The following is a 16888-nucleotide window of genomic DNA, read 5'->3' on the forward strand; positions in this document are numbered from 1 at the left end:
CTTCGACCTGCCTATCGTGTTCCTCTCTTACTCTATCTTTCTCGCTTGTTCCCGCGGGTCGAGTGTCGATCGAGTTTCGAGCATGAGAACGGAAAGGCCCGGTGTGGGTCGGCAGCTGCTTCGGAGACCAACAAAGGCATCAACAACCACCACCACCACCACCACCGACACCGGCGCAGCGGCAGCGGCAGCGGCACCGGCACCACCATCACCACCACCACCCTGGCCTGACCATCGCTTCGTCAAGCAATTTCTCGTTTTTTTCTTCCGAGGGACTTCCATTCTCGAAATGTGCCGCGGCGTTGCGCGTTCGGCCGATCTTTTTGTGCGAGATACGAGAAGAGCCGGGGCCTACGGTGAAAAAAAGAATTTCAGGCCGCTGCTGCGCCTCGAAATCGGCCGCGTACGCACGACGATCCCGAAAACTGCTCTCAAAAGCCCAATACCATTTTCTGTCATGCTATACATCTGACTGCAATAAAGTGCAATAACATAACTGGCTAACAACTGAAGAATCCATCTTCATTTTGTTCCTTTTCCATTGATCGCAATTAAACTGAGATTACGCTCTATTAAAATTTAATGAACCGTATAATTTTAATTTTTAGCACGTTACCATCTTACTCCGATCCTCTTACGCGATAAAAATCAATTTAGAATTTTAAAACAAGTTACAATTGAAAGAGTAATTAATGTCGAGAAGTGTAAGAATTAATTTCGCGTACCGATGACGTGGTAAATTTTCAAACGAGCGAGACTTCATCTTTGAAGAACGCGAGAAGAAGCAGGTCGGCAAGTACGAGCGTTACAAGGTTCGATGGAGAAAGCGCGGGAAGTTTCGACATCTTCGCCCGCAAATTGAACTGGAAAGAACGAAGCGACGAGAGGACAGACGGACAGACGGACAGACGGACAGACGAACGGACGGACGCGTTCCCGTAAATAAAGCCGTAAGAAGGGAAAAGAGAGGGAAAAGAGGGAAAGAGAGAGAAAGAGAGATTCCGGATTTCGGACAGTTGGGCCACGTAACAAAATATTGGCGTTCGTGTAGTCGAAAACACGCGTGTAATAATATTCGCGTAACTCGGCCCTTTCTCCCGAGCGAAGTTTCTGCTTTCACGGCCGGAAACGCTTCATTTTGCCATCATTTTTGCGGCCGGCCGAATCGGGGGGGCTTTTGAAAATGACCGCGGTTTATACATGGGATGTATACATTTTACGATGCATACACATTTCTATGCGCATGCACATGCACAATCCAAGCTCCCATCTTCCTTGGAAGAAGCCGCATTAAAAAGTCATGAATATCTTTCTTTCTCTTTCTCTTTCTCTCTCTCTCTCTCTGTTGAACGATGAATTTTGAATAACGTAAATCTCCCCATCATCAATCGATGGCGTGACTGACACAGTGTGGCCGCCACGCTCCGTGTAAAAATAAATGATTGAAGAAATCGGAACGCGACGCGCACTTGTCGGCGCTCTTCATTAATGCAAACGAGCCCTGCTACGTTCTCGGCCGTTAGTAGCGCGATTATCTAGAAAATATAAGAAAGTTTCCCTTTTCACTCGATGATTAGCGCTCATAGTGGTGAAAACAGAGATGCGAAAGAGGAACAAAGAGAATCTTGAAGGTCTCTCGAAGAACATCGGCGTACATCTGTCGACCGAATGTAAAGCAATTTTAGGAAAAACCTGGACGCTTTCGTATTAAAAATAAAATATTATTCAATCTTGTATCTCGCATTAATCATTTCGATATTATTTCCTGCTGCGTGGAAAAATTTGAAACTGAATCACGAAAATAGAATCTGTATACCTGGATATGTATCAAATATACCTAGATGAAGGTGATACTACGGTGTAGAGAAGAAACACTGATAAAATTTTTTTTATTTCGATTCAAATAAAAGAAAAAAAGAAAACGGAAACTGCGTATCACTGGATAGTTTCTCTAAAATACATATTCCCGCTGATAAGATAACGATATTTTATAAAAGGAGAGAGTTAGATTCTAGTCGGCACGTGAGGTCAGAATTTTGTGTGTGCGAAAGATTAACGCACGTAACAACCGGTATATCTTTTACTCGAGCGTTCCCGGTCTACGTCCACGAAAGAGCCGTAAAAACCGTACGGAGGATTCCCCGCTTCTTTCTCTCCCGACACGCCGCCCGCCGCTTCTTCCTCCCTCTGCTTTTCACGAGGATGCGTTAACGACGAAGCGGAACCCATTAACACGATTTCATCGGTGACACAAATCCAACGTTTCTGTAGAAAATCCTGGCCGGCATGGCGCAGGAACGCGCGAGAGCACGACACGCGGCACGTGCTCGCGAACAATACGCGTGGAAGCCACGCCTCCCGTCTTGCTCTTTCTTTCATTTTATGTTTAAATTTCCACGACTGTATGAGGAGACATACGTTACGTACGCACCGTACGACGCGCGCGCGCTATTTTTCGGTACATTTTATCGCTCAGCTTTACGATTGTCAAACGGTCTCTCTTTCCGCTGTTCAAAATTCTGAATGACTACGAAAGTGCTCGTGAGGATTGTCCGTATTATTGTTCGCGCATATGAGAAATGTACAGAAATGATAAAATTCACAAACAAGAGTTTCAGTACATAAAAATACTCTTGAAAAAAATTAATCTTTTAACTTTAATTTTCTACAAGTCGCTAGACGAAAAATGTAACTCGGACGGACCGAAAAATAGAAGCGCATATACAAATAATGAATATAATTTAATTTGAAAAATCGCATCAAGTTTAGCCCAATTAGCGCGAATTAAAAAACGAGACGCACGGGAGCGATGGAATTAAGAAAAAAATAAGTAGCTGATTCTACGTCAGGATAGCACACGATCGTTATTTGCGCGCTCCCAATTCCTGGAAGCTGCAATTATACATTTTTTTTTCTTTTTTGTTTACCATTCCCCTCGTGAATCAAGTTCCCTCTCGAAGTCACGCGGTGCACAAGCTAACGACCTGGATAACCGGCCGTGATATTTCCAAAGTAACGTCATCGTTCGCCACGATGCGACGCGAGGCTATAGGTCTGGCGACAGAGGCACTCATTACAACTTCCGGTCCAGGACAGTCGCGAGCGAGCGAGAGAGACGTACATAATCGACAGGCGAGCGAGCGAGAGAGAGAGAGAGAGAGAGAGAGAGAGAGAGAGAGCCGACAACAACGGCCAATCGCGAGGGACAGAGACCCGAGAAAGATAATGCGCGAGCGAAGAGAAAGAGGAGGGAGACGAAGAGAGGCAAGGCGAACGAAAATGATCAACAAATAGCCACATCCTCACGATAGAACGGCGTATGAAACTTATTAGACGTCATCGTTGAATCGGCGCAATCGCGTTTCGCAGAGGATCGCGATCTCCCGGCGACGGACGTCGGCGAATGAAATAGAGCGTCGGAACAGAGTCGGCGGGTCGCTCGGCCACGCAAGCACGAGAACTCTCACGTTACGGAGCGGCAATGATTCATATACCAGGTATATGTCAAACTGATTTCACGGCAGACGGCCTAGCCGGAGGAATTGCGGCTTTATCTACGCGACACGGTGTATATCTCGTATTGGAGAAACCTACCGGGGGTCAGGATACAGGCAAATCGTGTAATCTCGTCTCGCACAGAGTGGCGACGAAAATTTGTACAATTTCAAACAAGAATTTTGAAGAGACCGTCCGCACGTATTCGTGCGTATTTCGTGTAGAAAAAAAAAAAGAAGAAGAAAACACGCGATCACTCGAGTCGACCTGCAGTCGTGGCATTGTCTCATTCACGAGAGCCGATGGTCGTATCGGATCAATGGTCGCACCGGATGCTCGGCGCGAGCGCATCGTTGCGAGTGAAAACACGATGCGGCACGATTTATGTTTCGTGTCCGCGCGAAAACGCCCGGGCGTAACGAAAAAAAATCAATATTCCGAAAAATTTGAAAGAGCGCGCTTCCGGAACGCGAACCATCACGTTTGTCTCGAGCGAAGGCGCGGTTCTCACGCGATTAAAAAGCGCGCGCGCGCGCAAGAACCGGAAGGGCAGCGGAAGGGAAAACGAGCACGTACGGCGGCGCGACTCTCGAGGCGAGGTGCGGAATTTCAAGCGCGGAGCGAGACCACGGTCGGAGAGCGTCGCGAGGACCCGACGCGTTTTATGTCGCACGGTCAGTACCGTGTATCAGCTGCGGTGGTCGTGACGATGACCGCGAAGCCATACGGCTTCCTTCCTCCGGCGACTCCTCCTCTCCGTCGCGAGAGTCAACGCAACGAGAAGCGACATGTCCGACTGCCAAGCGGGCTCCTATTCGGTTTATTTCTTCAAAGTGTAACGCCGATCGATACACGAAGGCGTCTCGCGGATTCACCCGGCCGTTTGCGAAACTTGGCGCGCGAGATACATTCACACATGCACGCGACGTGCACAGGGATGGGAGAAGGGGAGGGGAGGGGGAGGGACGTGGCGTACGTCGGTTCTCCGAACGGTATTGATCGCCGCCGATTATTCAGCGGCGCACAATCGTCGCTGACAGACGTTAAGATTTAAATGGCAAGGCCACGTGCCGCGCCGTTGTTTGAATTTCTAAACATTCCGCGAGACGCGCACGAACTTGATCGCGCAACATCGTCCGACAATAAGAGGACACTTCCTCGTCCTTCCTCCCTCCCCCCCCCTTTTCCTCGTAGATTGCATTAATTGCTCAATAAGCATGAGCATTCTTATCGTTCACATGTCGCTCGAGTGAAAACAGAAGAAACGAACGTATGTCTCTATTAACGAAATACCTCTTTTCGCATAATAAATGATAGTTCCTCACTTCGACTACGGTGTGTAAACACGATGAGCGCGCGACGTGTGGTAAACATTACAACAAGGTTAATGAAGCTTCGGAACAAATAGCTACAGGCTACGGCAAACCTATCGAAACTTCGAAATGGCGCTTCGAAAGATTTGGCCAAGCCGATGCAAACTGCAACGCGGAAACTTCATCCATTGATCCAATCGAGACTCAACGTCGTGCGATCCGATGCATTTCCGGCGCTGCGGGAAACGCATGATCATTTCGGACATTCCGTTCGGAAAGCGGCCTGGCGGAACAAAAAGGCGGGTAGGGACTATCGTCGGCACGGATAAAAGAAGCGCGGCGAGACGAATTAGCCGTTTCGCAGAACGGTGACCGGTCTCTTCAAGGTTGAGACCGCGAGAGAGAGAGAGAGAGAGAGAGAGAGAGAGAGAGAGAGAGAGAGAGAGAAAGAGAGAGGAGTCATCGGTCTCCGGGGCGCGCAATGCAGAATATAACGCGTCTTTATTTATGAGTCGCTCGCACGCGCGCGCGCGCGCACACGCGAGCAAGCGCGATGTATCGTGTCGTATCGTGCGATAGAAATCGTAAACACCATTTCGCCGTGGTCGTTGAAAACGGCGACAACGGATAGTAGAGAAGCGAGAAGGGAAAAGAAAGAAAAAGCACGGAGCCGTAACGACCGCGACCTACGACAGGTTCGGGGGAAGGGAAGGGGAAGGGGGAGGGGGAAGGGAAACCGGCGACCGGATCCCCGCCGGTCCACACACACTGCACGTGCGCGCGCGCGCGCGCGCGGAACGAAATTCGTACGTAAATTGGTTTAATTGCTCTATCGTGGCCGGTATCAAGTTTCCCGCGGCGTGCGTCGCGTTTACGGTCGTGCCAATGAACTGTCAGTAGCGCTATAATCGCGCGCGACTCTCCGTCGAAAGGAGAGAGGGACGAGAGAAAGAGAAAAAAAACTGAGCGAAAGAAATGACGGTTTTAACGAAAGGTACCTCGAAGGGATCTCGAATAGTCTCTTTCTCTCTCGATGATGGCGCGATCTCTCTCATCGTTTAACGATTAAATGTCAATTGCGAGGATCAAAAAATTGTACGCCTATCGATTTTTTTTTTCAAATATCACAATTCAATTCGTTGTATAACTTATCCTGAGAATCTCAATTCTCGGATAATAATGCCCATGACAAAGCCGATAAGAACGGTCTTTAGCCGATAAATGCGCGGCGAGAGAGAAAAGGGGAGAGAGAGAGAGAGAGAGAAAGAGAGACAGAGACACACAGAGAATGTAAGAAGAGAGACGCATGAGGATACATCGCACACACTTACCCTGTCGGCCGACAATCTCCGCCACGTGTTCGCTGCTGGGCACCGGCACGCACTCAGTCATGTTCTGGCTCTTCTTGGAACGCGCCTCCTCGAAGACGGCCGGCGCGGCCTGCAGTGGATCCGGGTCGTTGTTGGCACCGTTGCCGGTGCCGGCGCCGGGGCATCCGGACGAACCCTCCGGGATACCGAGCATCGACAGCTCGAAGGCGAGCTGAAGGGCGCGCTGATCCTCGAAGGAGACACCGGCGCCGCCGCCGCTCGAGCCACGATCCATCTCGCTGAACAGACTCGTCGGCATTTCGATCGACTACAAATTCTCGTATCGCGCGACACTGGTGACGATGACGACGATGTTGCTTCAAACTGTTGCACTAGAGTCCGCGCTGTCGATTCTCTGCGTTCACCGTGTATATTCACGCGCTGTCCGATCTCTCCCGTCGACTCTTTATCACCGAACAAACGCGAGCGGAATGATTCGCACCGAAGACGAAGAGAACTCTTCCACCGGTCACGGGCGGGAGGGGAAAAGGGTCGAGAGAGCGTGGTTGAACTCTGGCGTCGCGACGTTACGTTACGTTACGTTGCGACTATACGTACGCGTAAAAAAAAAACTTTCGAAGCACCGCGCGCTGCTTACACAAATAATGACGTTCGTCGCCGGCTCGTCGGTTTCGATGATCGTAGCTCTACCTCTCTTCCGGTCCCCTCTACGCAGTGGACGCGAACGTGGGTCGCCGCGGCAACGACGAGAATGACGACGACGACGACAACGCGTGGAGTGCGATAGTGGTTAGTCGCACGTTCCTCTCTACGCCGGTGGCACACGCCGGTCGTGTCTATGTCGTTGGCACCGCACGCCGGCAACGAAAATGGCCTTCCCGATATCCCCCACTGCTACTGCTGCTGCTGTTGTCGCTGAGTCTCGCTAACCGAGCGCGTGTGTAATATTATGTGCGGTTCGTGTCGAAGAGCGGTTCCGTGAAGCCGCTTTACTCTCGCGCGCGCGTTACAGTCGCTTGGTCTTCGACCGACGACGCTTTCGTTCGTTCGTTTCTTCACTCCTCCTTCACTTCCTCTTCTTCAACGTCGCGATTCTTCTCTCTCTTTCTCGCGTTGTTTCGCTGCACCTTGTCACCGGCCGACTGACTTGGCCGTCCGAGAGGTCGAGCCGTCGCGCGCGCTTCGAGACCGAAACACTGTGAAAACGAAGGCAAGCAAGGGGCGCGCGCGCGCGCGTGTGTGTGTGTATGTACGTGTGTATGCCCGTTCGTTCGTCCGCTCCGTTTCCCTTCTTTCTCTTCTTTTCAATCCTCGCGATCTTCTTCGCCTCGCTTCCTCCGTTTGTCCCTCGGCCCTTCTCTCTCTCTCTCTCTCTATCCTCTCTCGTTCACCTCTCTTCACCGCGATCTTTCCTCTCGAAGGCAGACGCGTGCAACTACCCTCTCGCTCGTGTTACCACTGCGACTGACTGCGACGTACTGCGACTGCGGCTCTCGAAGCCGGCGCGCCGCCATGTGCCGGACGCCGGCTATGCGTTCGGCCGATTGGCCGGCTGAGTCACGTGGGACGCGCCACCCTCCCCACCATCGCGCGCGGCGCATAAGCGCTAGCGGCGCACCTACCGGCACCGCACCGCAATGGTAACGCGGCGCAACGCGAGGGAGCGAGCGAGCGAGGTAGCTAGGGACGTCGCGTTCGTTCCTCTGTTCCTTCGTCGTTCCACGGATGCGTGCACTCCCGTCCCGTCCTCGATTGTATACATCACGCAACCCCCTCCGCGTTCGCGTATCCGCTCGAGTCGCTCCGCAAAGTCGTCTCCCTGTGTGGTGGAAACGCCACCGCGCGGACGCTCGCGCGCTCTACTCTACCGATTTCCCGGAGCAGCGGCGGACCCGCGTGTAGGACTGTAGGACCCCTAGACTGAAACCCGAAACCCGTGTCTCTCTCTCTCTCTCTCTAACTTGTCGCGGTCTCTCATCTCCATCACGTTCGACTCAGAGGATGCGAGGCCGCGCCTCTGAACGATATATCGCAAATCGAGTCTTCCTTCCGATCCGATTTTACAACTTTGTTGCGGAACATCACGTGGAATACGATCAAACGTACGGAGAGCTAAGATTCGACGAAATAAATGTCGCCCGGCGGCGATATGATATGATTTTCCTCGCGAATGTCGAACGGGTCAAAGTGCACCGACCTAGGTGGATCGTATAACGCTCTTTCTTCTCTTCTCTTCTCTCTCTCTCTCTCTCTTTCTCCTCCCTGGCCGTCAACGGGCTTCGCGCGCACGATCCGTGCACGATTGAGGTGCACCAACACTTTTCCGCGCGTAGCTATCTCTCCATTTTAGCGCGGGAGATAAGCGCGAGTCAAAAGAGTAACCAGAGCGCACTCGCGTCGCGTTCGGATCATAAATAAATCGCGCATTCGTATTACCACCGGTGGTGGTGGTGGTGGTGGTAGTGGTGGTGGTGGTGGTGATGGTGGTGGTGGTGGTGGTGGTCCATCGCCCCCTGCAAATTTAATACCGCGACTGTCGAATATATTCCCCAGGAAAGAGCCTAATGCACACGTTTATCGCTTCTGCGATTTACTTGAATTTTTCGCAGATAGTCGAAGGACGAGAGAACCTTGCGACTTGTCGCACGCGCTAAGTTCCCTCGATTATCGTCCTTGAACCTTGGCCGACGACATCGGCGTTACTTCCAGTTGTGCGAGAGCCGCCGTGAGTTGGCCACTTGCGATCAATGTTACAACCTACGTCGCTGTTTAGCTAACAGGATTTTGAATATTATCCATTTCGCAAGCATATCGCTGACCGCTGACCCTAAATTTGGTGACGTATCGCGTGTTATAATGGCTACCTCCGGGAAATTTTTATTCTCATTTTGTGCATGCTATATTTATTTACAATTGGAAAGAATGACTTTCTAAAGTTTTTTTTTTTGTAAAATATGCATGGGGAGTACATTATAATTATTATTACATTTCTTCTTACGATCATATATCGCGTGTCTTTCAAAGATGGACGATAATCGAGAATCCTAGAATGTAACTATGAGTAATGGAAATTTATCGGGTGACGAGCCCACGGCAGTACGCCACACGACCACGACATGCTCGATCCGCAGCGACCGACGTGGACAAGGCCGAGCGAATGCCCGTCGGCCTAATATAATCGGTGCCCCCCCCCTCTTTCTCCCTCCCTCTTCTTCCCCCTAATTCGCGAATCACGACCGGGCCCGACCGACCACCTGCCCGACTAGCGGTTTCGTTAAGTAAGAGTGAAAAGAGGATTCCGTCTCTCTAAACCGATCTTAGACGCAAGCACGAGTTTGCTCGCTCGCTCGCTCGTTCGTTCACGCGGACCTTGAACCGAGGCGCAAACGTGATCCATTGTTCTCTGCCGACGACCCTTCGTCCTCTCTCCGACCGAGCAGCACTCTCGATTGCTCGATTTTTAGTCGGGAGGCCCCCAGCGCCAGATCGGCGGCCCTCGTGTGTCCTCCATTCTCGAGGACAGACGGGACGAGACGGGCGCCCGCCAGCGATCTCTGCACGAATATACCCGCGACTCATTGTTTTCCAATGACTGGTTAAAGGCGGACGCTTTGTTGTTTGACGTAATCGCGTAATTCGACAAGAGGAGAGGGAGACGGTTTTCCCATTTCGCGCGAGAGAGCGAGAGCGAGAGCGAGACTCTCGACGGGCGATTCGGCCAGGCCTACCTGACGCGATGATTTTGCTCGAAGGTGCGAGCGACTAATTTTGTTTTCTCATCGCATGCCGAAAGCAACGACCCGTGCACATCGCCGCCGATCTCTCTTTCTCTCCCTTCAAGGCTGTCTCGAGACAACCAACCACCTTTTGCCACGAGCACCTGCCGACTGCTCGTGCTCTCGGCTCGCTCGTAAATACCTCGGTGTTATCGTACGTATGATTTTACAAACTGCCGCCTCTGTAGTCGCCTCTTTCCTTACCGCGAAACGACGAATCGCTATCCGTACAGAGGCAGGACGAATTATTCGCGCAAACACGTCACGCTCAGCTGCTAATCGCGTCGATTAATTCAGGGTTACGGAAATGATCGATAATCTCCGACGACTAAGAGATCCGAGGATAATTATTTAAAAAAAAAAAAACAATTTATGAAAATCATGCGTAAACGTCACAGAAAGGAATTTGTCGAAAGGGACGGAAACGACGGGCAATTTCGCAGTCTCGAATCTTATTCTTGCTACTTAGGATGCGTCTCCCATGGGACTGCGCGCGTCTCAATGCCAGGCAGCATCGAGGGATACGTCCGGTCCCATGACCTCGACGCCGAAAGGATGCGTCCGTTTTCTGGCCGCTCCGGCCGACGACGCATTAAACTGACTCCTCTCTTCAATGTTCCGCGTCGCTCGTCGCATTTTTACGGCGTGCAACCGGTTGCCTTCCACGTTGCGATCATTGTCGTTGCTTTGGCGAAACCCGGCGACTCCCGTGGTGCACCGCCGCGCCGCCGCCGCCGCCGCCGCCTCGTCCTCGCCGATGTGCACGTGGATAGACGCATCGGCGGCGACGGCGGCCACGCGTGTAGTATGTACGCACACGCGCGCGTATATAAGGTATAGTACGAAGCGACGAAGGTGCCTTGCCCGAGCACGGCGGAGAGGATATTTCTTTCGATTTCGATCGCCGCGCCGGGGTGCAGTAACGCCGGAGAACTGCATTGCTGACCTCTGAGTCGGCGACAATGACGACGACGACGACGACGACCGCGACGACGATAGCGGCAGCGGCATCGGAGTAACAGCGGGGATCGCGTCTCGACGTAGAAACATTCCAAAGAAACTTTCTAATCCAATTTTCCAATTCGATATAAGCTGTTATTAATAATCTAATAAAATTGCTAATATAATATTTTGTCCGACTATCGAAATTGTGTCGTTGTTAATAACCATTACACGAAGCTTTCACGAGTCGAGTGGAGCTTTGACCACATCACGCTCTCCCGTGTTCCTCATTCGAGGCGACTCCGAGAGAACTACGATGATGTACCGGCGCGGCGTCGAATTATCGCGCAATGTGCTAGTATCGATCGGCCATCCGATGTCTGGTTATCCACAAAATCTTGCGGGCGGACGCCCACGCTCGCTCACGCATAAGGCAGCGATATCCCCCTCTGCAGTTCTCTGTCGAGACCGCAACCGTGTGGCGAACTGTGTAAGACCGACGCGTTGCACAACGGCGAAAACACACGCAAATAGCATTAGGTTAAGCGATGATAGTACGGATAAAGCGCAACGCCTTTCTAAATATACCCCGCGCATCGGGTCCATTCGCGGAATTTCATTTTCTTACCGCAGACACAACTTGTCACTTACTCCACAGAGTTCCCTCGCGAGATACGCTCCACCAAGCCTGATGCGCGCGAACATGGTGGCGAGCCCGTCATTTCATCTCAAACGCAAACGAGATATTGCGCATACACGAATAATATCTAGCTAAGATCTCATGCGGCTGACAAGGAAAAAAAAAACGGATTTGAATAATAAATCCGAATTCTATTTCGCCGTGTGTCTCGTAAGAGTCTATGCAAAGTGCAGGCTCTCGGGTAACGCAAAAATCGCAATGCTCGTTGAAGAATGCATACCGGGGAATACAACGGAAGTATTTTAGAGTTCCGATGCAAGATTTATTTGCGTCCAGGCCTGGCGAAACCCGTTTCCACGAACGGAAAATTCCACTGTCTCTTCTCGATTTTACGAGAGTACAACTTTGTAGGACCTCCTGTGGCTGTATTGTCGAACGACAGTACGAGTTCTTTGTAAACTTTGGCCTGAGAATCACGAGAGAGAGAGAGAGAGAGAAATTTTCTCTTTTTCGAAACGCAGTTTCGCAGGTACATCGCGTTCATCGTTGCGGAGATATTTCGTGCAGATTTTTCTAGAGACGAAATATAATAGAATTCAAATTTATTATTCAATACTTAGATATATAACATAATAGACTTGCTACGCTGAGAGAAATCGTTCTTACCGAACGGTAAGATCAATCAACGTTTGGTTGAATATGTGATCAAACGAATTTTGTAATTACTGGTACCAAAAACTTGGTTACATTCAACAAAACTTTTTATAATTTGTTGTATAAAAATAATCATTTGGTTAAGACTACAAATTGTTTCGTCAAAATAATTAGATATTTAATAATTATAACTATAAAATTCATTTGATCACTAATCAACCAAACGTTAGTCGATTTTACCAAACATTTCTCTCAGTGTACTCCGATGACGCGCTATAAATATATTGCACAATTATAGGTGATATTTGAATATGCAATTGGACGTCCATAAATATTTCTTATTCACCGTACATACACACCTGCCTTTTTTTGATTCATCTTGATTGTTGTGCTCTACCGCGTTCTTTTGCGTTGTAGATGGGAAAACCAATCCGAATCAATTTATCTTATCGCTGTTGTTATTATCGTAAGGTTATCGAAAAAGCATTCGTGCAATTTCACTGTCTAGGTACAAAGTTTATAAAAATGACTAGGTACGAAACGATCGACGGAGTAGCGGCGAAGGGTGGTCCGTAGTTTAGTCTATTCGATACATTGTATGCCAAACGACTTTTTTCCGAAAACGTACAATAGACCGGAAACCATAGTCAGGCTAGAAGAAAGATCTATCGGCCCGCATCTTTTACAAAAGCTCGAGACCATCTCGGTTGACGACTGTCAAAAGACATGAAATTGATCGTTTATAAACGGAAATAGTTTTTTTTTTTCCACGGAAATTATTCCACACGTGAGCATACAGCGTAAAGGAAATATTATGTAATTCGCAAACGCGTCAGTGAGGTAGTTTCAAAGAGATGCACATAATTTGCATCGTTGTATCGTGCGTCATGATAAGAGAGAGACTCGATCACACGCTCAGATGATGGACGAAAGTTTAGGTCGCAGACGAGTTAAAAATACATTTTCTTTCTCCTTCCTACAATGGCTTTCTTTATATATATATATATATATATATATATATATATATATATTTTTTTTTTTTTTTTTTTAACGCAATTATTGTACTCTTTGTGTCGGAACGGTGGACATGTTGAAAACGGAAACGCGAGATAGAGGTGTGTTCTGTCTCCGATATGGGGACCCGGTGAAAATGGAAAGAGCAAGATCGGTTATAGGTACGCCCGCGCTCTCCTCTCCTCTCCTCTCGCGGGCTCGCGAGAGAGAAAGTCTGTCGACGTCGATTACGTATACTCGTCGTCATCGTCGTCGTCGTCGTTGTTGTTGTCGAGAGTCGAAGGTCCTCCCAGCTGTTCTTCCGTGCGAAACGCTGGATGGACCAACGCCTCCTCCTCTGCGATGCCCGAACCGCCGATCATTCGTCATCGTTTTCCTACTCGCACCGCGCAGACTTTCGCCGCTCGCCGCGCGTGCGATTGTCAATCGAGATTTTAAAATCTCGCGTCGCGTCGTTTACTCTCTCCCCGTCGTCCCCCCACCTCCCCCCCGTGGAGATAAATCCGAAATACTTTGCGGCCAGTAACCCCGATACAAATAGTATAGTCAAGTCGGTCAACTTCCGATGGTCGAATATACTGCCTGCGCGAAAGATCGATAACGCGCCGTAGAGGAGCGTCTATTTATACGTCAGCTATATTACGTCCAAGACAGCGGAGGATGTAATCTTCGATGCTGCTCCAGATAAGGTCTTTACACGCGATGCGACGCCGCCGGCCGCCGCTGCCACTGCCGCATAGATCGACGTTGCATTAAAGCGCGCGTTAAAAAATCTATCGAGTGCTCCGAGAGAGATAATCGCGGCGCGCGCGCGCGCGAAACGAAAAACTAAATACCGCATAACTGAGCGCGATATCAGCAACGTCGATCCTGACACCATGTTTGACGTTAAAGCACGGTCAAGCGCGATGCAAAAATTTACGTCAATTATGCACGTATGCGGGAGATGAGATTATTTCGGGATACGCGGGTCCCGCGGCGATTTCAATTCCTCATTCGTCTCGCATGATATTCGCGTTCATATTCACACGCGCGACGTTCATTATTATTATTATTATTATTATTATTATATATACATATAGGATCCCAAGCGACGTTATAGAGAAATCCATAGTGTATTTAAAATCACGTGGGTCGCGGTAGTGAATACAAACGGCATGTCGATTTGGCTATAATTATACCGAATCGTCAGGGTACTTGAGTAGCGATTACTGAAGAATTATGACTTTTAAGCATCCTCGGAGGCTACGTCGCTCTCATTGTCATCTCCTTTCGCGGGCCGGATGTCGCCTCCGTGCGCATAAATTATTGCAAAGAACACGCGATAGCGCTATTGATCGTTCGGGATGCAAGTTCGGGATGCAAGCGGTAAGCGGCAAGCGGCATTCGGCTCGACGTTGAGTTCCCGTTGTCGACGACGTGCACGCGTACTCACGATATCGCCGTGCCGATTAGACCGGATGGATCGTCGGTCGACGAGTCATGTGTTCGACGAGTTATAACGATTTAAACTAGGACATGTGCCGGTGTGCATGACGGTGGGGCGAGAACGGCTGTTCGTCTGGTTGACAATAAGGGAGAGCGACCCTTTCCGCGGAGGGAAACAGCTGTTGGTCGAAGGTGGAGAGGTGCCGGGCGAGCGGGCAGGCGGAGGGAGGAATGGGGCAAGCAGGGAGGAAGAAAAAAAGAGGTTACCACCTGGTACCCCCCCCCTCCCCTCTTATGCTTACCTGAAAACCGACGCCTGCCTGTATATCTACCTGAGCATTCTTTTGTGCGAAGCCCTGGGCACGTACGATTCCCAGAGGGCCTTGGACAGCATTCGATACACAACTGCACTCGGCACAATGCACGCCTCGAACACTAGTAATACAGAGTGCACGGTACTTAACGCGACACGATTAGAAAACAGTTTCACGTGGGATAAAATCTTAGGAAAAGTCTTCAGAATTATGCTAAATAACAATGCCTTCCAAGAAAAAAAAATGGTTCCCGATTTAACTATTGATGTTAATCCCGGCTCAACTGTTTATCTTCATCTAAAATTTTAAAAGGATCTTGTTTTTGCACCATAGGATGTCGTAGGGTCTTTGCCTGACCGCTGCACACACAATATGTACATATATGTGTCAAGATTATTATACTATAATAGAATATCTTTCCAAAAACAGCTAATTCTTTTCTTTTTTGCTCTTCTACTATAAATTTATCTAAAATAACAAAACAAGTGAAGCTAAAATGAAACAATATTTTCCTGCCTCATATGTCACTAGAATAATAGAATTCTAAGAAAATTTCAATTTCAAATTTCAAAGGTTCCATTGTAACGAGAACATTGTAGAAAATTTCAAAAGATCTTTTAAAATGTATACATATTTTTTTCTATTAAAAATATATATGTATACATGGTACAGTTAGTAAACAATCGTAAAAGTGGCATCGTCAATTAACAAAACCAGCTAAGACATTTTGACAATTAGAAAAGTAGATTTTTACCTTTTCTCAATAAATAGACGAGGTATAAATATACTAAAAGATCAGAGCGAATTAAAAAAAATAATTTTTACGGAATATCTGGATTATCCAAAATGGACCAATATTTCTTTCCGTTCGTATCCGGACATTCCAGCTTTATTCTTAGTGAATGCTTTATTCTTAGTGAATCGTCATTGAATTTTTGTCCAATATTAATAATTGTAAATAATCGTTTGTTACTTTTTGATAGAATAATGATTATTTTCTTGGATATTTTTCTTGGAATAGGAAAGATACAACTTAATTAAACTACAAAATAATAAAGATTTCACTCGTAAATTATATAACTTTTACAGTTACTGACTGTATTATAGATATCCCAAACATATTTTTGAATTTTTATGTTGCAAGTCTTCATAATGGCGGTGGTAAATCACACTTCACTAAATTTTTTAAAACCGCTGCGACGTTAAGAAAATACGTAAATATACTGTAAAAGAAAGTTTGATTTTTTAATATCTTAGATGCATATTGTGATTATTTTACTTAGCACGGTTTTTAAACTCAATATATGAACTGCTGTGACATTGCTATTTTGAAAACTTTTGTAATATAAAAATTCAAAAATATTTTAAGATAAAATATTTTTTTAAATAAAAAACTTTATAAAAATCTTAATAAGTAGTCAAAGTTAATAATCAAATTTAATAATTTACTTCTAGTAGATCTTGTAGGATAATTTTTAAAATTATTTTTCAAGTTCTTTTTTTAATCTTCCGTTGTTTTTTTATCTTGTGCTTGGTAAAGATTTTATTGAACTGTGCAAGCTATTTTGTACAATAACGACGTGCACTGCTCGAATTTGAGACGATATTTCAAGACCAGTCAATTTTGCGCGGCCTTTTTCAGACCGAACTAATCGTGGCAATTTGTATAATTAATATAGACGTTTTACTAACCTGATTCTCGATTCATTGGATGAATAGTACTTCTAAATTAAACACGCTGCGTTATCTAAAAAGATATTAAGTCATTGAAAGATAGCGATCAATAATTTTTTTTTTTAAGTATTAATTTCCAATAATCTGTGATAATCTCATTGATTTCAGAACTAAATGCAGCATTTCCGCTGAAATGAAATTAGAAAAATTTGTTATTTTCGTGAGCACATTATTGATCAATTTCTTGCACATCACAAGAAATATTAGACAGATGACAAACCAAGTCACTTCTTTTTAGTACTACAAA

The 16888-nt window shown here is 47.5% G+C and overlaps 1 protein-coding gene across 1 annotated transcript in view; it reads right to left on the reverse strand.

Moving 5' to 3' along the window:
* The window catches only part of LOC105194474 (RNA-binding protein MEX3B), a 56968-nt gene extending 48432 nt beyond the window's left edge, over positions 1-8536 (reverse strand). Inside the window, exon 1 of the mRNA XM_011159395.3 lies at positions 6140-8536. Coding sequence (XP_011157697.1) covers positions 6140-6437 — 298 coding nt within the window. The 5' untranslated portion in view covers positions 6438-8536. The remainder of the gene's footprint in view (positions 1-6139) is intronic.
* Positions 8537-16888: the final 8352 nt, after the last annotated feature.

Source organism: Solenopsis invicta, chromosome 14, assembly GCF_016802725.1.
Source record: "Solenopsis invicta isolate M01_SB chromosome 14, UNIL_Sinv_3.0, whole genome shotgun sequence".
Classification (NCBI taxonomy): domain Eukaryota; kingdom Metazoa; phylum Arthropoda; class Insecta; order Hymenoptera; family Formicidae; genus Solenopsis; species Solenopsis invicta.